Source organism: Emys orbicularis, chromosome 10 (assembly GCF_028017835.1).
Source record: "Emys orbicularis isolate rEmyOrb1 chromosome 10, rEmyOrb1.hap1, whole genome shotgun sequence".
Classification (NCBI taxonomy): domain Eukaryota; kingdom Metazoa; phylum Chordata; order Testudines; family Emydidae; genus Emys; species Emys orbicularis.
In genome coordinates, this window is record NC_088692.1 from 33,110,293 (window position 1) to 33,133,117 (window position 22,825).

Genomic DNA, 22,825 nt, shown 5'->3' on the forward strand with positions numbered 1-22,825 from the left:
GGTGGTGGTGTCTATTAGCTGTTCAGACTGACAGCTTCTGCAAGTGGCACACTAGTTTATGCCCAGCCCAAGCTCCCCATCCAGCAGACGTTCTAACGTGCATATGATGTGTAATGAACGCGGCCATGGCAGGGGCAGACACTCAGACCTCAGGCTAGTCCATTTGTTCTGCCTCTGCCCAGGAGTAACACAGCCCTTATAAAGCTACTCGGACACCACGTCCAGCTCAGGGTACCACCAGCCTTGGTGCCGTGAACCTTCCTTCCATGTTGAAACTGCGCCTCTTTCACTTGCGGCTCCAGCATGATGCAACTACACCTGTCATCGTAATAGCCTGTTAGATAGTCACAAGGGATAATAATGAAGTGCAACTGCAATGAGTCATCTTAGTGCAGCATTAAGGCATCCTCTTTGCTCTCAAATAGCATTTCACGTTCAGAACAGAAGTAACTCTCGATTACTTTGGAGCTGTATACGTGGAGTGTAACTCAGCGTCACATTTCCAAAGCTGACAGTACTGAAAAACCACTAGCTCAGTGGGGCTGGGAGCTCTATAGATGCATCCATGGGGGAGGAGGACGGGGCGTTGTGATGGAGTATTTATACATTGTCCTTTTGAACAGTCCAGCCAGCAGGACAGTCAGTAATGGCACACTGGACAAAGGTGGGGCTCGGGAGCCTTCCTTGGAATGGCAAAGGGCTGGTGCAACAGGCAGCGATGTGGTCGTGTCCCATTTGTGAGAAGGCGGCTTGTTTATTATAGGGGTCAGAGATTACTTACAAACAGCCCCCCCCGAGCTGCAGTTTCAGGAGGAAAGCGTATGTTGGGTACGTTGATCGCCCCAATAAAATGTTCTGCTCCAAAAAGCAGCAGCTCTGAGACTTTTGATCTTGTTCCACAATCGATAGGGTTCCTCGCATGCTAGACGTTCTGATCTTGGCTCTTGGGGTGTTTGCGAAGAAGCACTCTGTGCTGCGGTCTTTCTGGTTTGTTGCCTGCTCTTTGTGGTGCTGGAGCAGGTGTGTCACGAGGAGCTGCTTCTCTATCAGGGTTCCTGGCCCAGAGGTGAGAGCGCCTTCTGTGCCCAGTCGGTTTGGTCAAGCCATCTTTTCTTTTTGTAAGCTGTTACATTTTGGATGGCTGTTCAATCAGGACACCAATCTGTTTTTTTCACTTTTTAAGGCTATTTTTAAGGTATTTAAGGCTTATTTACAGCTAAAATCAATTCATGTTGAGGCAGAGAGATTCTGCATAGGTGGACCAAACCCTGTCTTGTTAAAGGGTACAGAGAGGAGGTGTACACAGCTGACTCCAGCAATTCAAACAGTGTTCCCAGCATTCCAACAGGAATGCATTTTTCTCTTGGAAACCAGGTCAGAGAGCGGGGGGGAGACATTGCACAGCAGATCTCTTGCTGTGTGTAGCAGAGGTAGATCTCATGTGGAGTGTAGGAGCATTCTTGTGAGGAGGGGGAATATACGTATGGAATGATTGGCTATTCCGGCAGTCTCTCTAAATGCCTGTCTGTGACTGAGGGCTGGGCGAGTGCTTTGGCAACGTGTGCTGGGATGCCCTGATGCGAAGAGCTGATGTGAGTTCCTGACCTTCGCACCACCAAGGAGTTGGGAAAATGGTCCTTGCCCGTTCCCTGGAATGCCCCATTGAGTGAGCTGCTGCAGCCCCTTGTGCCGGTGCCATACTGTGCTGTAATCTTTAGCAGCGATGGAGGGTAGCCACGCGTTTCTAGTTTGAGATTGTTCTTTAGATCCAGTGTGGTCGCACTTCTATCAGGCCAGCTTGTATTCCAGTGCTGAATGCAATACCCGCTGTCTCTGACCTGTGTCTCACAAAGTCTGAGTATGTGTCACTGCTCTTCGTGTGCGCTCTGTAAACCGTCATCTGTCTGTCCCAGTGCCGGCAGCCCACACTGCTTTGATTTATGGCAAAAGTGGGGGGCGTCTAAAAATGTGAGGGGGGGGTTCCCAGCCCCGTAAAAAGTACCAGAGTTAGCGCTGCGAGGCATTAGCAACCCATGCCTGTGCTTTGGAAAGGAACAGGCGCTCTCCTAGCCATGCCTAGAACCCAAGCCCGTTTCCCATGGTGGTGGCATTTCTCCCTCCCTTCCATTTTGAGAGGCCCTTGGAGTAAGGGAGGCACCAAAGACATGTGCTCCAACAGGCTCAGCATAACTATCGGATCCTGCTGCTTCTCCAAGTGGGAACGTGCTTTACAGGCGACTCAGATGGGCCAGTGCTCATTCCCTTCCTCTGCACTCCCCCCAGCAGAACTGCAGCAGCCCCTTTCTCAACCCTAGGAAGAAGGGACATCGGATCTCTTGAGTTTCCCCACTCTTAGCATGTTCAGTTAACAGCTGTTTGTGAGAGAGCCGTGGCCACCTGCACCAAGCTGCTGCCATCTCTCCCTTACTCACGCTGCCCTGGTGGAGCAGGGCCCTGGTGGGGCTGGCAAGGCTGCTGGCGTTTGTCTGTGTTCCTTGGCATTCTCGTTCCCAGAACAGACTGAGCACTCTCCATCTCACAGGATGAACAAGGGCTTCTTTACCCATCAGTATTGTGGGCAACATGGATTAAGCCTGTGGATGCCATGTATAACTTGCATATTATGTACCACACAAATGCACAGCCCAGGCCTCTGAGGCACACATCTCAGCCATCCCTGGGGCTAGGAGAGTTGGGAGACACCTGGGCAGTGGAGTGGGAGGTTTTCCACACCTCTTCGATTAACTTTTGGCTCAGAATTCCCCTGACTTTATGAACTGTTTTTACTTTCATTGGAATGCGTGTTTTTTCCAAGGATGGTTCGATTTTTTGAATACTCTCCTAGCTACCGGGCAGCCTATGCTTTGTGATGCAGCTTGGAGAGGCTCTGAAGCTGTGCTGGCAGTGGGGGGCCCCGGGAGCTTAGAAACCCTGCACTCTTTTTCACAGACTCTTCTGAGCAGAACATGCACCAACAACAGTTGAGTTGCACGTTACATGTCACGGCTTTGAAAGGAGGCAAAAAGATTTTCCCCTGCCCAGGTTTTCCGTATCGATATTTACATAGGCATGTAATAAAAAAGTCACTCTGCGTGTGAGCCAATATTTAAAGGTTATTTCCAAAATAGTAAAACTGGGGTTAGCTCATGTGCTTGGCAAATTCTGTTTTTATAGTGAGTTTCCAGTTATATAAATATAAAACCATCCTTTAATCCAGTCCACTGTTTTGTAATTTTCAAAGCTGCCAAACTTATATGGATTTCAGAGCTAAAGCCACCTCTGGCTAAGCTCACACGTGCCAAGTGGTGAATTTGTCTAAACTTTATGAATGAGAAGATCACAGATGAAAGGCGTTATAGAAGTGCAAAGTGCTATTATTGCTCGGTGTATCCACCTTTGAAAATAGGGTTCTTTGAGATGTGATGTGACAGCCATAACCGTAGCACCAGCTAACTCAGTACCCTGGCTTGTGCATAGCGAATGCACCAACACTTCGAGGTTCCAAAAATAATAAGATTGAAAATGTGCCCCCCACACTGGGAGCATGCCCACCTGCTTCCACCCCCAGCAATCTGGCACATGGACTTTTGGGGGGATTGTTAACAAAATGCTACCTAGGATTTGTGTCACAGCTCCAAGGGGACTTGCCCTGATTGTGTAGCCTCCAAACCTCCAGAAGTGCGTTCACACACACAGCTGTTCTGCAGATTCAGGGGAGTATGTGCTCCTCCCCATAGGCGCCAACTTCTCCTGGCACCGGTGGGTGCTCGCGCCACCCCGCTCCGACTCCACCATTCCAACCCCTTTCCCAAAGTCTCCGCCCCCTCCCTGCCCCTATTGGACTCCTTCCCCAAATCCCCGCCTCGGCCCAGCCTCCTCCCCTGAGCACACTGCGTTCCCACTCCTCCCCCCTCCCTCCCACAGCTTGTTACGCCGTGAAACTGTTGTTTCATGGCAGCAAGCGCTGGGAGGAGAAGCAGGGATGGCGCACTCAGGGGAGGAGGTGGAGGTGAGCTGGGGAGGGGCGGGGAGCTTGGCTGCCGGTGGGTGCAGAGCACCCACCAATTTTTCCTCATGGCTGCTCCAGCCACGGAGCACCCACGGAGTCGGCGCCTATGCTCCTCCCCCCCCCCCAACCTTTTACTGGTTCCCAGATTCTCGATTCAAAACCACCTGCTAAATTAGCTGCTGATAGCAAGGGGGCGCCCTTCTATAATAGTGGCCTAAGTTATCTCTTTGATTTGCTTCTTTTGAGGATGTTAAAACCTCCGGAAAGTTGTCTTGGCAATAAGAAAACAAGTCCTGCCCTTAATAAGTCAGGCTGCCTTATGCATTCCTGTATGTAGGAGTAAGAGAAATGATCTGGTTTGCATAGACTAGTGAAACACCATCCTGATCTGGTGCAGACAGGCTGGCAGTGGCTGTGTGTTTACATTGTAATTGTGGATGCAGGGCTGCCCAGGGAGCGTTCCCCACTGGCTTACATGGCTAGCTCCGGGACCCAGGAACGAGGGATTCTGCAGATTGTTCTGAAGTCATTGCTGTCTCTCATATGGAAAGGAAATTTCTCTTCCTGGTTTTTATTGCACTGGAGGGGGAATGCACAGCAGATTACAAACTAGATTCCCTCTTAGCAGACGCTGAATACCCTGCTGTGCTGATGCTCCGCGTGGCCAGTCCGTGGTTTGTAGGAGGGTGTAGAAATGTGCTGCCTGCGCTCTGCAGACACAGATTGCCTCTGGAGGCGGCGCAGTCAGCAGGAATCACACGCCTGTCTGTTTGTACAGGTGTCCCGTGCTAGCAGCGCTCCCGCCGACTCCTGCAAAGGGACACTGAGCTCCTGCCCTGAGAGCCGAGGAGGGCTTGTTAGCACAGCCCCTTCCCTCTCATGCTTGTGGGCCCATGAGCCCTCTTCCTCAAACGGAGTTATGCTGCAGGAAGAGGAGGGGAGCGATTGAAATGTGCCACAGCTGAACTAGAACCTGCATCCTCTCTCCCTAGCAGCAGCCCCATCAGGTCTGTCTGTCAGCCTGACCCTCTGTACCCTGTATCGGGAATGAGCAAGCTGTGCTAGCAACCCCATACTGCCCTGATGGGCTAAGCATGCTGGCACAGGTGAGCTCAAGCTCACCTTTGGAGAGGATGCTCCTCAATACTTCACTGGTGACTAGCCCCTGTCATCCAGGGGTCAACAGGGCTTTACAAACATGAATCCATATTAAACCTCAGCACCCCCTCCTGGCAGGCAAGCGTTCTCTCCCACTGTCTGGAGAGCCAGGGGCTGAGACACGGAGAGCTCCAGTGGGTTACCAAAGTCACATCGCACGGTGAGTCACTGACAGCGCCAGGGATCAGCCCCCCACGCTCCTGGATCCTAGCCCCACTCATCATTAGACCCTGTTCCCCCCGTTACTAGGAGTAGGGTTCTGCAGCGTGGGCCCCTCTCCGTTTGTATACAGACAATAGACAGTCACACCAGCCCGTGGCAGAGAGGGCCCCAGTCCCCCAGCGCTGACCCCTGACTGCAGGGACTGCCACAAGGCTGTTCCAGGAATAGGCTCTGCCACAGATCTCCGACCGGCCCCTGGCTGCGTGCAGAGCGGCAGGGGTGTTCGTGCCAGCACTCGGCCTTGGGGCCATCTCTGCTAAATTGTCACATCTGGGTGCCAGTGTGGGGACCACTGAAGGGGCCAGTGTAACCCCGAAGAGTATGTCCTCCCCGGTAGCTGGTTCTGGCGAACCTCATGAAACAGCTCCATGGGCCCAGCAAGAGGCCCCGTTGCTGGGAGAGCTGGGGCACGTGCTCTCTTAGATAAAGCCAGCTGCTTGTTACTGCATCCTCTCAGGCAGCCAGTGTCAAACTTCTCTACAGCCCACCCCCAGGCCCTTGGAGGCCCCCCCCCCAGCTCTGGGAGGGACAGGATCAGCTGATGGGGTGTCCTGAAGGAGGACTCCCAATTTAAAAAACCCAAATGCCATCCTCCCCACAAGACAGAACGGCTCTGAGTGAGGGCGTTCCCTCCAGGGCCTGTTCCGTGCTGTCCAGGCTTGTGTGGACACAGGAGCGGCAGGTTTGTATAATTTTTGGTGGTGCCCAGAACGGGCCCAAGTTCCGCCCCCCAAGACACACCTGCCTTGTAAGCCGATATATATATTTTAAAATAATGTAAAAATGTGAGGGCTCTGGGGTGGGACTGGGGATGAGGGGTTTGTAGTGTGGGAGGGGCTCGGGCAGAGGGTTGGGATGAGGGGTTCACGGTGCAGGAGGGGGCTCAGGGCTGGGGCAGAGGGTTGGAATGCGGGGAGGTGGGGGCTCTGGCTGGGGGTGCGGCCTCTGGGGTGGGGCCGGAGATGAGTTTGGGATGTGGGAGGGGCTCAGGGCTGGGGTGTGGGGGTGCGGGCTCCGGGGTGAGGCGGGTCCGGGGATGAGGAGTTTGGGGTGCAGGCAGGCCAGAGAGGACTCCCCCCGCCAGCCCTCTCCCCACCGGCAGCAGCGAGCTCCAGGGGAGAGACCCCCCCTTTCCCCTCGGCAGCACACTCACCTCACACCACTGTCACTGCACGTGCTCCTAGGGCCCCTCTCAGGTCCAGGAAGTCCCCTCACCTACCCTGTGGTGGGTGTAGGGGGGAGCTGCCATCACGTGGGCACCTCCTCCCCTGCTGCTGCCTCTTGCCTAGAGTGGGGCAGGAGCAGTGACTGCAGGCGAGGGGGCCCCCTGTGCTGGTGGAGGGTCCTGCCAGAAAAGAGAAACCATCCGTCAAAGGCGGAAGGGCAGGGTCAAGGTCAGCCTGCCCTGACACCAGTGGTTGGGGGCGCTAGGACCCTGCGACGGCAGTTGATGCCAGGAGCCGGCAGAGCGCAGCGCGGAGCTGCAGGTAGGGGTCTGCTGCCCGCTGCCCAAGCAGGGAGGGACGCTCAGGGGATGCACACGGGGGCAGCAGGTGGGGCCGTGGGAGAGACCCGGCCCCGAACCTTGGTGGAACCAAGCCCCCAGGTCCTCAATATTGCTGGAGCACGGGCACCACAGGCCCATATAACTTTCCGCCCCGGGCATCGGTTCGTCCCTGGCTGACTGTCATGGGCCGAGCTGCTGAGTTTCTGTTTCCTCCAGGCAGTCCAGGAGGCAGAGGTGGGGCCCAAGATGTGCCTTTTGGCCCTGGCTGACGCTGGAAATGAAGAAATCAGTCCAGAGGGGGAGAGGCATTCCCCCAGCGGTCAGCGGAGTCCCCCTGCAGCCTTCCTCAGTTCCTTGCCACATGTGACGGCTCAGTGGAGCAGGACACTCCTAATGGGACGTGTCTCCCATTTCACTGGGGAGCTGGGAACCAATTCCCTGACCATGGGACTCCAGGAGCCCACCAGTCCCATGTCAGCTGGTCCCCAGGAGCCTGCAGTGAGCGTTAACTAGGGCTTACTGACATCTACCATTCACCCACATCTCATGTTCCCCAATGGCAGCCCGAGTCCTCGGAAACTCCGGCAGCCTCTGCCAGAACGAGCCAACAGGCCCGGCATCATTACTTAGTGGGAATGTTCTTGTTTTTCATGGCAGGTTGAAGCCTCAGAAGAGACCAGGCAATGGCGCTTCCCAGCCATGCGAGAATATCGTGGTCGCGTACTACTTCTGTGGAGAGCCCATCCCTTATCGCACCTTGGTCAAGGGGCGCGTGGTCACGCTGGGACAGTTTAAGGAGCTGCTCACCAAGAAAGGGAACTACAGGTAAGGCGGAGGAGAGACCTATGGTAAAGTCCATTCAGCTCAGCCTGCTCCTAGGTCTCTGTTTTCCACGGATGGCCATGTTCACCTTTTGGCTCTTCCTCCCCTTTGCCCCTAAGGCGAGTGTCGGGGCCTCCCTCTGAGCCGGCACTAGCTCCTTACTGTGTACGTTCCCCAGTACCATGGATGTCATGGTATCTTGTCTCGCAGTGATTCTCCAGAGACGGAGCTCTGCAAGGTAGACGAGGCAAGGGACTGCCCTGGGGGGGAGGTGTTCCTGAGTCAGCTGGGGACGCTGTTTCAGTGCAATGCCAGGATGCTAAACCCAAAGCAGCAGGTGTCAATGGGAGTGGGAATCATGGGGGTGCGCAGAAGACTAAGGGGACAAGACCCCTCCTATCCCAGAGCAACACCACCACCGCCCCGGCCTTCACCACATGGCGGGGTTCTCTGGTATGTGCTCCCAGTATTTCGAGAAGGGCCCTTCTTCGAGTGACTGCTCATGTCCATTCCACAATAGATGTGCGTGCTCGCCACGTGCACCGGTGCCGGAAGTTTTTCCCCTAGCAGTACCCGTAGGGGAGTGCCCCTAGCACCCCCTGGAGTGGCGCCTCCATGGCGCGGTATAAGGGGTGCTGCACATTCCCCCCACCCTCAGTTCCTTCTTGCCACCAGTGAAGATGCTTCAGAACTGCTCTGCTCCAGCTTTGCTGTGGCTCATCCCAAGAACTGCTTGTTCGTTCAGTGTGTGGTACCTGTAGTTAGTTAGTTTAGTTTAGCTAGAGCGCCCGGGCCGGGGCATGCCCTGTGCCCCGGGTTTTAAGTCGTGTGACACTTGTAGGCGACCTATGCCAGTGAGTGATCCGCATGTGGACTGTTTACGCTGTTTGGTGGAAACCATCTCAGCGATCGCTGCAAGATTTGCAAGTCGTTTAAGCCTCGGACCAAGAGAGAAAGGGACATTAGGCTCTGGGTTATTTTGATGGAGTCGGTGCTGACCCCGGCTCCGGCGCGCCACTCCGAGTCGGCACCGGGCACCGCGGTGTCGGTGCGCGGCGATCCTTCGGCACCATCAACTAGTCGGCACTGCAGAGGAGATGGAGGAGCCCTCGGACTCCCTGTTTAATGGACTGTCCTCCTCGGCACTGGGCAGGGTGGCCTTGCCTCTTCACGAAGGGGTGACGAAAATTTCAAATGCCCTGTGGCAAACTCCGGCCTCATTGATCCCCATCTCTAAGAGAGCGGAACGCAAGTATTTTGTGCCCGCCAAAGGCATGAATACCTATACACCCACCCTGCTCCTAACTCCCTGATGGTCGAGTCAGTCAACCACAGGGAATGGCAGGGCCAACCAGCTCCTACCCCAAAAAATAAAGATTCGAGGAGGCTGGACTCATTTGGAAGAAAAAAATTATTCGTCCTCGAGCTTCCAGTTACGGGTGGCGAACCACCAGGCTCTCCTGGGCCAGTATGAGTTCAATCAGTGGGGCTCCCTGCCCAAGTTCGAGGACTCCCTCCAGGAGCGCGACAGAAAGGAGTTCAAAGCGCTGGTGGAGGAGGATACAGCGGCTGCCAGGGCAACCCTGCAGGCAGCTTCAGATGCAGCAGACATGGCCGCATGGTCCATGGCCTCCGTGATGTCCATGAGAAGGGCGTCATGACTCCTGCTCTCTGGGCTGTCCAGCGAGGCGCAGACCTCCCTGCAGGACCTCCCGTTTGACGGCAAAGCTCTGTTTGCGGAACAAACAGATACAAAGCTGCATGGCCTGAAAGACTCCCGCACGACGCTCCAGACTCTGGGTCTCCAGCTAAACCGAAGTTCAAGCCGCAGCAGACTCCCGCCCAGGCCACCCATTCAAAATACAAGACCGCTTATAAAAAGTCGCGGGACTATAAGAGGCGCCTGCAGAGGCAGTCTCGGCCTGCCCCCCAGCATGGGTCCTCCCAGGGCAAGCAGGCGGGGAAAAGGCGGTTTTGACGGGATGCCCTGGGGCGCCCTGCCAGTTCTCATCAGAAATGTATGTTGGTGGTAGCGACCTACCTCAGGCACCAGGTGGTCCAGATCTTCCCCTATCTGGATGACTGGTTGGTCAAGGGCAGCTCCCAGTCGCAGGTGCGGGATCATGTGGCGCTCCTTCTGTCCACGTGCACCACTTTGGGCCTGTTGGTAAACAACACCGAGTCCACGTTAGTCCCGGTACAACGTATAGGGTTTATCAGGGCAGTCCTGAACAGGTTTGAGACGCTGAAGGGGCTCATTGACACAGTCGCAAGGTTTCCGGTGACAATAGCCAGAGCGTGCCTCCAGCTCTTGGGTCACATGTCGGCGTGCACGTATGTGGTCCATCATGCCAGACTCAGAATGACGCCCCTCCAGCTCAGGTTGGCCTCGGAGTTCTCCCAGGCCAGGAACAGGATGGACAAAGTCCTCATGGTGCCCAAGCCAGCGATCACCTCCCTACGGTGGTGGTCCTCCCCGAGAAACATGCTCCAAGGGGTCCCGTTCAGGGGCAGGGCCCCGTCACTGGAACTGGTGTCCAATGCATCGGACCTGGGATGGGGGGCACATGTGGGGAACGTTCAGACCCAAGGTCTGTGGTCTGCTCAGGATCTGACCCTCCACATAAGCATCGAGCTCAGGGCGGTACGGCTGGCATGCATGGCCTTCCGCTCACACCTGGAGGGCCGGGTGGTCAGGGTTCTCACGGACAACACGACCTCGATGTTTTACATCAACAGGCAAGGCGGGGCCCAATTCTCTGCCCTCTGCCACGAAGCCCTCAGGCTGTGGGTCTTTTGTATAGCCCACGACATCTGCCTACAGGCCTTCCATCTACCGGGCGCCTGGAACTCGCGGGCAGATCGCTTAAGCAGGGACTTCTCCCTCTCAGCACGAGTGCCAGAAAAGAGAAACCATCCGTCAAAGGCGGAAGGGCAGGGTCAAGGTCAGCCTGCCCTGACACCAGTGGTTGGGGGCGCTAGGACCCTGCGACGGCAGTTGATGCCAGGAGCCGGCAGAGCGCAGCGCGGAGCTGCAGGTAGGGGTCTGCTGCCCGCTGCCCAAGCAGGGAGGGACGCTCAGGGGATGCACACGGGGGCAGCAGGTGGTGCACAGACTTTTCCAAGTGTGGGGAACTCCCCAGGTGGACCTCTCCACGACTCGGCATAACCGTCGCTGTCCCCGGTTCTGCTCTGGGGGGGGTGCTTATCTCCGATGCCTTCCTCCTGTCCTGGTCAGGCCAGTTCCTCTGTGCCTTTCCCCCGTTGCCGCTGACGGCAAAGTCCTGAAAAAGATAAAGACGGACAAGGCCCGGGTCCTTCTGATTGCCCCGGCATGGCCCAGACAGCATTGGTACGGGACCCTCATGGGCCTGGCGGTCGCCCCACGGTGGCAGTTGCTGTCCCGTCCGGACCAGCTCTCCCAGGACCAGGGCTGCCTCCTCCACCCCAGCCTAGCAGCACTCCACCTCACAGCGTGGCTGCTCAATGGTTAGGCTAGGAGGAAAGGACATGCTCAGAAGGGGTTCAGCGCGTCCTCTTAGAAAGCAGGCGGCGCCCCTCCACGTGCCAAGCCTACTTGGCAAAATGGTCTCGGTTTTCCAGATGGGTGGACGAACGGGACGTTTCCCCGGTGGCCACCCCGATCCAGCTGATTCTGGACTACCTCCTTCACCTTAGAGCCCAGGTCTGGCGCCCTCGTCAGTCAAGGTGCACCTGGCAGCCATACCGGCCTTCCACCCGCCAGTGCAGGGCCACACGGTATTCTCCCATGCTATGACTGGCCGATTCCTTAAGGGGTTGGATTGTCTCTTCCTGTATGTTAGGCCCCCAGTCCCACAGTGGGACCTAAACCTGGTGTTGGCCTGTCTCATGGGGCCCCCGTTTGAGCTGCTAGCTACATGCTCCTGGTCACACCTCTCGTGGAAGGTGACCTTCCTGGTTGCGATCACGTCGGCTAGGCGGGTCTCGGAACTCAAGGCCCTGACCTTCGAGCCCCCGTACCCGGTGTTTCATAAAGATAAGGTCCAGCTCTGCCCACACCCTTCGTTCCTCCCGAAGGTGGTCTCCGCCTATCACGTAGGTCAGGACATTTTTCTGCCGGTCCTCTGCCCCAAGCCGCATGCGTCCAGTGAGGAGCGCCACCGCCACATGCTGCATGTGAGACGGGCTCTGGCTTTTTACCTGGAGCGGACTAAGCCATTCAAGAAGTCTTTGCAGCTGTTCATCGCCTCGGCCAAGCACATGAAAGGTCGGCCGATCTCCACTCAGCGACGCTCCAACTGGATCACCTCGTGCATCCATACCTGTTACGACTTGGCAGATATCCCCCCGCTGTCGATTGTGAGGGCACGCTCGACTAGGGTGCAGGCCTCATCGGCTGCCTTTTTGGCCCATGTCCCCATTCAGGACATTTGTAGGGCTGAAACATGGTCTTCAGTTCACACGTTCACCTCGCATTATGCAATCGTCTCCCAGACCAGGGAGGACGCCGGGTTCGGCCCGGCCGTCCTCTGTCCCGAGAGTTTGTGAACTCCTTCCCACCTCCAGCAGATATGCTTGGAATCAGCTATTGTGGAATACACATGAGCAATCACTCAAAGAAGAAAAGACAGTTACCGTTTCTCTAACTGCTGTTCTTTGAGATGTGTTGCTCATGTCCATTTCACATCCTGCCCTCCTTCCCCTCTGTCGGAGTTGTCTGGCAAGAAGGAACTGAGGGTGGGGGGAGCGCGCAGTGCCCCTTATACCACGCCATGGAGGTGCCATTCCCGGGGTCACTAGGGCACTCCCCTACGGGTACTGCTAGGGGGAAAACTTCTGGCACCGGTGCACGTGGCGAGCACGCACACCTATTGTGGAATAGACATGAGCAACACATCTCGAAGAACACCAGTTACGGAAAAGGTAACTGTCTTTTCTCTGAGCCTATGCTGAACCCCATGTTCCAACAAGGCAGGGCCTGCAGGGGGCAGGGAGGAGCTGGGAAATCTTTCCCAATTTTAAAAAGAACAGCTTTCTCAACCCTTAAGCAAGGAAGGAGGCGGCACCACTGGGCAGAGAGCCTGGGGTTCAGAGAAATGAGCAGGCTCAGTCCCTGAGAAGTATACAGCTAGTCCAGCGCAGGGCCGTTGGAGAGGAGAGTGAGTGCTTCGGCAGTGTAGGCTAAGCCAGGGCAGGGGCAGAAGGCTCGTTGAGTCCTAGGAATACGACATCCCTGGCAGAGATGTGCTAGCGGGATCCAGAGAGATCTGATGCCATCCGTGTTACCTGTGAGCAGGCAATGGTGTGAGTGCTTTGCCCATTTGTCTCTCCCGACAGAGACAGATTAATGAGCCAATGCAGGTGATGTGGTCAGAGGTGCTCTCCCTGGGGCTCCGTTCTGTGGCACTTCCTCCTGCAGTGCTGTAGCTGTCATTAGCCGTGAAGACGAGCGAGAACACCCAGTGGCTAAGGAGGTTTCTTGTGTGTATATTCTTTAAGAGGCAGGTAGAATGGCCTGCCAGGAGCTAATTTAAAGAAGGGTGGATCAGGCAGGAATTCGGCCTTGGCCCTGAACGTGTGTACACTGTGTGTTATTGAAGTGGCAAGTTATGGATATTTTAGGGCTTTGGTTCCAAGCTACGCTTGTGCCGTGCTGCAATCCAGACGGGACAGTTCAGCAGCTGAACTGTTTGCAGCCAAACGATCAGGGCGGACAAGGCAGTTTGGCCTGAGCGTGTTTTTTCAAGAGCAGGATCTGGCTTTGAAGAGTGTTACAATAGCAATTGCTGCAAGTAAAAACCTGGTTGTGTACCAAGCCAGCAGCCCCCAAACTCTGCTCAATGGAGGGCTGCCTGGGCTGCTCGCCATTTGCATAGAGGCCAGTTGCATTCTAGGACTTGTAGCCTCTCCGAGCCATAGCTCTAGCCTCAAATGGAGAGCAACTTTGGTCCATACTGTGGGACTGTTTGGGGGGTGGGCTGCAGGACCCAGCTGGTCAGCCTCTGGTGCGAGGAGTGCTGCGAGTATAGTTGAGGTAAGGGCCACTCCCACTGTATTTGTACTCGGATTGGCAACGCCTGCCTTGGTGAGCCGGCCATCACCTGCAAAGCTTATCAGCAGGAACACTTGAGTCCAATCCCCTGCTATCGCAGGCACCTGCTATGCTGCTTCTGAAGGGGAGGGTTTGGTGGGAGGGCAGGAGAGGGGTTTTAGTTCTGGCCCTGGAGCCAATTTGGGCGTTATGGATGTGATACACAGGAATAAATATCCACCCCCCAGGCATTATCACATAGGAATCAGGGGTACGGCATGCTTGGGTTTGAGTCAGTGTGGGGCTTCCGAAGCCTATTAGGGCCCATGGCTGGGGCTGGTGCAGCCCCTGGTGGGTGGGACCCTGCAGGATTCTGGGCTGTTGCCAGCTGGGCGATTCGTTCACGTGCCCCCCTCTGCTTTGCAGGTATTACTTTAAAAAAGTGAGCCATGAGTTTGACTGCGGAGTGGTGTTTGAGGAGGTGCGTGAGGATGAGGCCACCCTGCCCATCTTTGAGGAGAAGATAATTGGAAAGGTCGAGAAGATTGACTAACAGGAGAGCCAAGAGGCCTGGGAAAGATTTTGGAAATCTCAGCAGTCTAGAGCAGATCCAGAGTCGGTGCTCTGGGAGGCACAGATCCCTCGGTACTGGGCTGACCCAGGCTGAGGGAGGCACCTCGGTCCCTCCCGAGGACTTCCAGGAGCTACGCGTTGCCAGTGGGAGGAGTTCCACCACACAGACTTGCCGGTGGGATCCCCGCCGGGCTCCCTCTCCAGACAGAATATTACGTGTATTGTAGCATTGTACAGTTGCATTAGAAAGTGTAATATGACCTTGTTTACTAAAGCTGCATATTTTTGATATATTGTAATAAAAGGAAAATCTTTCCAATGTCACAGTGCTCTTATGTAAATGTAAGACGTACAGGTACTTCGGAGCTCACCCAGCGTGTACAGCCATCTGTCCAGCTCGGCATGGAGCCTTGCCTTCATCTGACCCTCCCCGTGTCCTGACAGTGGATGGCTTTTAGTTGATGCTACTGTGTGTGTGTTGAGGTGGAGCACTCCCTCGGGGAAGTCCACACAAGCTGCTATCTCAGATGCTGATATGGAAGCCCACACTTTGGCTGGCTCACGCTGACAGTACAAAGGCCACAGTAGTGCAGGGTTGAAAATCTGGGTTTATGACATTTTAACAAGCCACTTTTAATCTGTTAATCTTGCCCATGTTTTAAGCCACCAGATCTCCTAGGAGCTTTTTCTCCAAGCATTCTTGTGACTGAGTAAGCATTGGAGGAGAGGGTTTGTATTTAGGAGCTCTTAACACAGTGGTCTTTTGTTAGAGCACCTACTGCGGCTGGTTGTCACTGGAGTCCATAAGTGTCTGGTTCCTGCAACTCAGGTGCGTCCCAGTGAGTGTTAGCTACAGTCCAGCCAGGAGGGGGCACCCGGAGCATGGTGCGCCAGGGTTAGGGTTGGGATAGCAGGTACCATTTTGATGAGAGCTTTCTTTGTGAAGTGCCGTCTCCTGCTCTTTTCTCCGCAGATCAGAGGTGATAGTTGGAGAAGTCTGGTGACGCCTGCTCCCAGCCATAAGCCTTTCCCGAGCGCGTGCTTCGCCGGAGGGCTCTCATCGTATGTAATTAGCAATCAAAGAGAGCCCTCCATTCAAGCCTCTTGCTTCTTAAGACTTAGAATGTAACATCCCGCGAGGGGGGTTGCTAGGCTGCAGATGGTAATAATTTGTCGTGCTGTGGCATGGCATGTCAGCCCTGCCAATGCTGAGACCTGACGTGGTCACGGGAGTCTTAGCCAGAGCAAATGTAGTGTAGAGGGAAAACCACTTGGAAACTTGCAGTTTCTGTTCCACGCGGCCAGGAAAGGAGAGAAATCTCACCATGGGCTCTGCAGGTCGATCTCTTCTGGTAGCACCGCTGACAATATCTGAATCCTCTGAGAAAGGGTGCTCTGAGAGACTGTGGTAAATAGAGCTGTTTCTGCCTGTTTCCCCCTCGATGGGCACATCTAGGACCATTTATCATCAGTAGAGCTGACCAGGAGTCTCCCGGGAGGATACATCCCCTAAGGAGAGCAGTCACCCTGGCTGCAGAGACAACAGGATCCTCAGGAAAGGTTCCCAAAGGGCCAGTGTTTATTCAGAACCAAGAATGCTGGGGGCTCAGACTCCAAAGCGATTGTTGTTTAAATGTGCTCCCCACTGAGCACGCCAGACGGTCCAGGACGCAGCCCGGAGCCTGCTGCTTCTGCCAGCAGCTGTCTTGTCCCTGCACCATTCTGCAGGCCTCTTCACCGACCCGCTGAGCTCTCTTAATCCGCCACACTGTGGATCATCCCTGCTCCTGAGTCCAGTGTAAATATTTGTCAATTAAATCACCCGGTGACCCAGACCCCCTTCAGATACCAGGCCATGCCCCGCCTGCAGATCAGTGGGTCCATTTCTGCCCCACAGTAAGGGTGTGAAGGCTTTCACATCAGCACTGACTCTGGCCACGGTTGTTCTTCTGTTGTGTGTTCTCAGCTCTACTCTTTCTGTTGGCTGCAGCGTTGCTAGGCGCAGGCGTGGTGATGACAGTCAGAGGTGATATAGTGGGATAGGCCTGCGTGATTGTGTATCCGCACAGGTAGGTTTGCCTCTCAGTATATTGTATATGTCACAGAGTGCCTTTTGAACACAGTTCTGTAACTTGCCTATCACTATGTGAAGTCCAGCAAATGAGAAATTGTTTTCATCCAGGGAACTGCATTACAAACATTTTTCTTCTTCTTTTTTTAAGTTCGGATTGTATTCTGTGTCTGGTGAGATTGTTAATGTACCCGACAGCCACAGGTTTTCCATTTGCCCTTGTTTCTGAAGGGTTCCACTGTAAATATGTACATTTTCTAACCGCAGCGTCAGCCGCCAGCGGCATGCCTACAAATGGCGTCTCCTGAGCATTTTCATGTGCTGACTTGTACAATTATCTTTTAAAAGGTACTTGGATAATAATGAAATAAAAAACCCAACATCCAATTGGCTGCTGTTTTCCTTCCTTCTCTGGAGAGCCGAGGTATGCGAGGCTCAGCAAGATCTGCCCCAAGGGACGCAAGCTGAAGTAGGTAGCTGGGATGGTGGCCGTGCTGGAAAGAGTCAATGAAGGTAGCAGCAAATGGACAGGACTCAGAGACCTGTGTGTGAAGTGCAAGCTATCTAATCCAGGAGGGCCCCATTTTGCAAGCTGCTTTTTTACCCCTCCTTGGTATGCAGCCATCTCTGCTGGAGTTCAGCCACAGAGAACAGCCCTTCACAGGCGCCGGGTCCAGGTGCATAGAATACCTTAGTTCAAATGGCGGAGGGAGTTTAAAGCAGGCAGAATTGGAATTCGGCCAAGACCCCAGGGTTGGCAGGCCTGCCATTTATGCAGAGTGTGAGGGACTATTTTTAGGAAAAGAAAATGAGCACAAAGTGTCACTGCAAATGGATTACAAAGCAAGTGCCAGTTGCTACCCTACCTGGGTTCCTATCGCCCTGATCTCCTTGTGCTCAGCAGTGCACTCCATTCCCAGGAAGGCCCCTTCCTGACCTGCGAAGTTTATAATCCCCCACCCCCGGGGTGACAGGGTGGGTGCAGTCAGAGCACTGTCTCGGGGGGGTGAGGGAGGGCGGCTGGGGATTGCAGGTCACAGCGAGGAGGGAGCATTGTTGCTCCTGGGGCTGTGAAGAGAGCGTGAGTTTTAACGAGGGGGTTGAAAGGAGAGGCTGAGCCCTGCTGGGGTGGCGCGGTTGTTTGGCGTGCGGGGGAGAAGTGAGGCTGTTGGTGGGAGCAGGGCAAAGGGAAGGAATGGTGGGAAAGGACACCAGAGATGCAAGCCAGGCCGCATGTTGAAAGCAAAGACCAACTCGAAGCTGGGCCGGAGGGTGAGAGGAGGCAATGACATGTCCAAGCTACGGGTAAGAGGCTTTTCACCGCTGTGGGCTGGAGGGAGGCGAAATGGGATCTGGGGCTGCAGTGGTCAAGGAGGGGAGAAGCATAGAGCCATTAGGACAGAGAGGGAGGGTGGACGCATAGCAGGATTTAACCTGTTATAGCAAACATGGTGCATGCAGGCAGCTCCCTAGGACCCCTTGTCCTGGGCTGCTGGGGAGATGGTCCATGCTAAGTGGAAAAAGCAGCAAATGGCAGGTACGAAGAAACCTTTACAACTGAGTGTGACTGTTGCAGAGATGACTGCCTGAGTCTGAAGAGAGCCTGGAACAATCGCTTGGCGAGGTGTGACCAGCTCCACTCACCTCACTGCAATAGTAACTCGATTGCCTAGTGATGATTTAAACATTAACTGTTTCATTCCTTAACTAAGGAAGGGCCGTGGGGGAGAGGGGGCTACACAGGTCTGCATAACTCACCGAGAGCAGCATCTCAGATGATGCCACCACTTATCTCCTCCCCCCCGTCAAGGAGCTGAGCCCACAGCCACAACGAAGCCCCACCAAGGAGAGCCCAGTGGCGCTCAGAGACCAAGTGCTCGTAGCAGGGGCAGCTGCACAATCTACGGTGAGTGGTGTCCTGGGTGGGTGGAGTTTATTTTGTGGGTGACGCCTGGAAGAGAACAGACCCTTGGCCCCTCCCCCATCTGCCCCTGGGTGAGAGTAGCCATGGCTAGGCGGCCAAGCCAGCTGCAGCCCCCGGTGCTCATCCCCAGAGGCTCCTTTGCAGCAAACACCTGGGAGTGGCCTTGTTTATGAGATCTAGCCCACAGAAAGCCAAGGACTCCTGGCCCCAAGCCCTTGCCTTGGGCCGGCTACTCAACCAAAGCAAGGGATCCACACTGCAGTGTGTGCTGCCCAGGACCTGCCTGGGCGTGTGGGGAGCAGCTCCTCCTGCAGTCCTGACTCAGGATCTTGACTCGCCAGGGTCAAGAGGAACGGGCTGGGGCCTTGCCCCTCCCCAATCCCTAGGCTGATGTTACTCTGTTACAGGAGCTGGGGGGGTACATCCAGGCAAGCTGGGCCCCAGCGGCTCTGGGACACCCTCACCCCAGTCCAGGGTCCCCCTGTTGGAATGTGCCTGGGTGGAATTCACCAGGCAGGAGCCTTGCGAGCACTTTTCTCCACTGGGAGCTGGAGATGCAGCTTCTCTGCAGAGGTGTCAGCAGGGCTCAGGCTGTTTCTGGACTGAGGCTGGGGTGACAAGACATTTCGGTCCTGAGATGCTGCACTCTGCCAGGCTTCCTGTGGGTAGGGGGACCAGCGCGTTTCCAGAGGGCTAGAGCTGCAAAGGGAGTTAGGCGCAGCATTGCAGCCCCTCCCCCCAGGGGCCCTGTCCCCTAGGAGATTCACAGCGTGAGCTGGATGTCCAGGCTCCCTGTACCGTGCTCGGGGGGGGGGGGGAGAGAGGTCTAAGAATGGGAGTCACAGAAACCAGCAGGCGGCACAGGGAGCTGCCAAAGCTAGCCAGCGGGAAATGCTGAGGAGAGGGACCCCGGAGAGAGAGTCAGGTGCCTCTCCACTTGGATTCTCAGCCATGACCCTTCCTCGAGCTGGATGCCTGAGCCAGCTCAGCTGGTTTTCATGAAAAAGCAGAGGTAGACCCCACCACCCCTTCTGCCCAGTGGCCCAGTGGTTAGAGCACTTGACTAGGGTGCGGGAGACCTGGGTTTGAATTCCTGCTCTGCCTGTTTCAGAGCAAGGACTTGATGCCCGATCTCCCACATCACAGCTGACCCCTGGACTACTGGCTACTCGGTGGTGGATAGCTGTACACACATCCAGGTGCTTGCTGGGGGCGAGATGGGCAGGGGAACACTTAGTTTGGGAATCCTGCCAGGGCTCAGGTGTGAGCAAGGGCACTGGGCAGCTTGTTAACCGAGGTCACTAGGTCTTCAGCAGCTGGATCTGACTCAGCAGCTGGCGTGGAGCGAGCACCTCTGCACAGAGGAGCCATGGCCCAAAGTTGGGTTGTCCAGCCTGCCCATGTAATGCCATGATTAGACTTAGGGCACATGCTTAGCTAGAGCCCTCCTGAACCATCAAAATCCTCACACGTCCTTAGCCAGTGACCAGTGCGGCCCTGCCTAGCATGACAGCTGGCTAGTTCACAAGCTGAGGGCATGGCCCTCCATCCCATCCCTTTCCCTCCATCCCACTAAGATGACTCCTTAGCAAGCGTCATGCCTGGGACCATGCCTTGCGGACAAGCTCTGGGCTGAAGTCCTTGGGCACAGGCTATGCCAGGCTCTGCCCCCTTTGGGAAATGGTTAGGAAGGACGGGCATTAGGGCATTGGAGAGGGAACATTCCCAGTCTGTTCAGAGCACCGCAGACTGAGCTGCAGCATCCCTGGGCTTCCAGGCGTGAGCTGCTGGACCACGCTGCCAGGAGGTTGCTAACTGGGGAGATGGGGACCCACCTACCCCTTCCAGGCGATAGCTGAGCCTGGAGCCTGGCTGGCACGCCACCCAGTGCACAGAGCCCGGGTGTGTGCTTAGGAACTGGACAGCTGGGATGGAGTCAGCTGCTTTGCTCCCTGAGCTGGTCACTGAATAGGCTACATCTAGCCGGACTGGAGTGGGACGCGGGGCTCTGCTGGTGAAAGCTGCAGCACTTAGAGCCTCTCGTGAACCATGATTTAAGCTGGTGCTTGTCACAGAGACTGAAGCCAGTGGCCTGCCTGATTGGTTGGCTCCATCCCTGCTGTCTGCAGGGACTCATGCTCCTTCGCAGGGACACTTCCACCTGAACTCCTGCTGGCTTTAGAGCATCTGCTGAAGCAAAGGCTGCTCCTCTCTGAGGGACTGTAATCCCTAAGGGGGCTTGGGGTGGCGGGAGAGACCTCAGCAGCCCAGAAAGGGTTGAGTCATGGAGCAGGCTGGCATGAGGGGAACGAGCAATGAGGGCACCCCGCACAGGTGAGAGATTCCTCTTATTGCTGGCAGAACAGGAGGCCTCCTTGTAACCCTCCTCCGCCCTGCAAGCTGCCCCACCAAGAAGCACTAGCCACGGCTGAACTGCCTGGTCCTGGCGGCCTACCTGTGTTTCTGGAAATGGAGCCCCATCTAGTGCCCAGAGCGGCAAGTGCCTTTCTGCATTGGAAATCTGATCTCTCCCTGAGGCCCCAGACTCCTCCACAGGGAGCCGGGTCACTGCAAGGGCTTCTGGTGCCCATGTTGATTTGGGGGATAAGATGGAAGGAGTTTCAGTCCCGTGTTGGGCTCTTAGGCTCAGCTATAAATACAGAAAACTCAGTAATAATGGGGGATTTCACCTATCCCCATACTGAGGTGTCACCTCAGGCCGGGATTCAGAGACACCATTAATGACTGCTTCTTGGTGCAGCTAGTCCTGGCACCCACCAGGGGAGAGGCAGTTCTTGTTTTAGTCCTATGTGGGGCACAGGAACTGGTCCAAGAGGTGCATATAGCTGAACCGCTCAGTAATAGTGATGATAATGTAATTGAATTTAACGTCCTTCTGCGGGGCATATACCAAAGAAACCCATCACAATAGCATTTACTTTCAAGAAGGGGAACTACACACAAATAAGGAGGCTAGTTAAATGGAAATTAAAAGGAACAGTCACAAGAGTGAAATGTCTGCAAGCTGCATGGAAACTTTTTAAACACCATAATAGAGGCTCAAGTTAAGTGTATACCCCAAATTAAAAAGAATAATAAGAGGACCAAAAAATGCCACTATGCCTAAACAACAGAGTAGATGAGGCAATTACAGGCAAAAAAGCATCGTTTAAAAATTGGAAGGCAAATCCTACTGAGGAAAACAGAAAGGAGCATAAACTCTGGCAAATCAAGTATAATTAGACAGGCCAAAAAAGAATATGAAGAGCAACTAGCAAAAGACACAAAAACTAATAGCAACAAAAAAGTATATCAGAAGCAGTTGGGCCAATGGACCATCAAGGTGCTAAAGGAGCACTCAAGGAAGACAAAGCCGTTCCGGGAGAAACTAAATGAATTCTTTGCATCAGTCTTTACTACAGAGTCTGTGAGGGAGATTCCTACACCTGAGCCATTCTTTTTAGGTGACAAATCTGAGGACCTGTCCCAGATTGAGGTGTCAATAGAGGAGGTTTTGGAACAAATTGATAAATTAAAGAGTAATAAGTTACCAGTATCAGATGGTATTCACCCAAGAGTTCTGGAGGAACTCCGATATGAACTTGCAGAACTACTAACTCTGGTATGTATCCTATTGTTTAAAACAGCCTCTGTACCAGATGACTGGAGGATAGCTAATGTGATGCAAATTTTTAAAAAAGTCTTCAGAGATGATCCTGGCAATTACAGGCCAGTAAGCCTAACTTCAGTATCAGGCAAATTGGTTGAAACTAGGACTGTCAAGCAATTAAAAAAATTAATCGCAATTAATCACACTGTTAAACAATAATAGAATACCATTTATTTAAATATTTGTGGATGTTTTCTACATTTTAAAATATATTGATTTCAATTCCAATACAGAATACAAAGGGTACAATGCTCACTTTGTATTTATTTTTATTACAAATATTTGCACTGTAAAAAACAAAAGAAATAGTATATTTCAATTCACCTAATACAAGTACTGTAGTTCAATCTCTTTATAATGAAAGTTGAACTTACAAATGTAGAATTATGTACAAAAAATAACTGCATTCAAAAATAAAACAACGTAAAACTTTAGAACCTGCAAGTCCACTCAGTCCTACTTCAGCCAATCGCTCAAACAAGTGTGGTTACAATTTGCAGGAGATACCTGTAATGCTGCCCACGTCTTGTTTACAATGTTACCTGAAAGTGAGAACAGGCGTTTGCATGGCATTGTTGTAGCCGGCATCACAAGATATTTACGTGCCAGATGCACTAAAGATTCATATGTCCCTTCATGCTTCAACAATACATGCGTCCATGCTGATGACAGGTTCTGCTCGATAATGATCCAAAGCAGAGCGGACCGATGCATGTTCATTTTCATCATCTGAGTCAGATGCCACCAGCAAAAGGTTGATTTTCTTTTTTGCTGGTTCAAGTTCTGTAGTTTCCGCATCAGAGTGTTGCTCTTTTAAGACATCTGAAAGCACTCTCCACCCCTCATCCCTCTCAGA

At 54.1% G+C, this 22,825-nt stretch overlaps 1 protein-coding gene across 1 annotated transcript in view; it reads left to right on the top strand.

Annotated features, from left to right (window-relative positions):
- The window catches only part of AXIN1 (axin 1), a 173,721-nt gene extending 159,126 nt beyond the window's left edge, over nt 1–14,595 (top strand). Inside the window, exons 8-9 of the mRNA XM_065412047.1 lie at nt 7,554–7,721; nt 14,158–14,595. Of these exons, the coding sequence (XP_065268119.1) occupies nt 7,554–7,721; nt 14,158–14,284 (295 nt within the window). The 3' untranslated portion in view covers nt 14,285–14,595. The remainder of the gene's footprint in view (nt 1–7,553; nt 7,722–14,157) is intronic.
- The last annotated feature ends 8,230 nt before the right edge of the window (nt 14,596–22,825 follow it).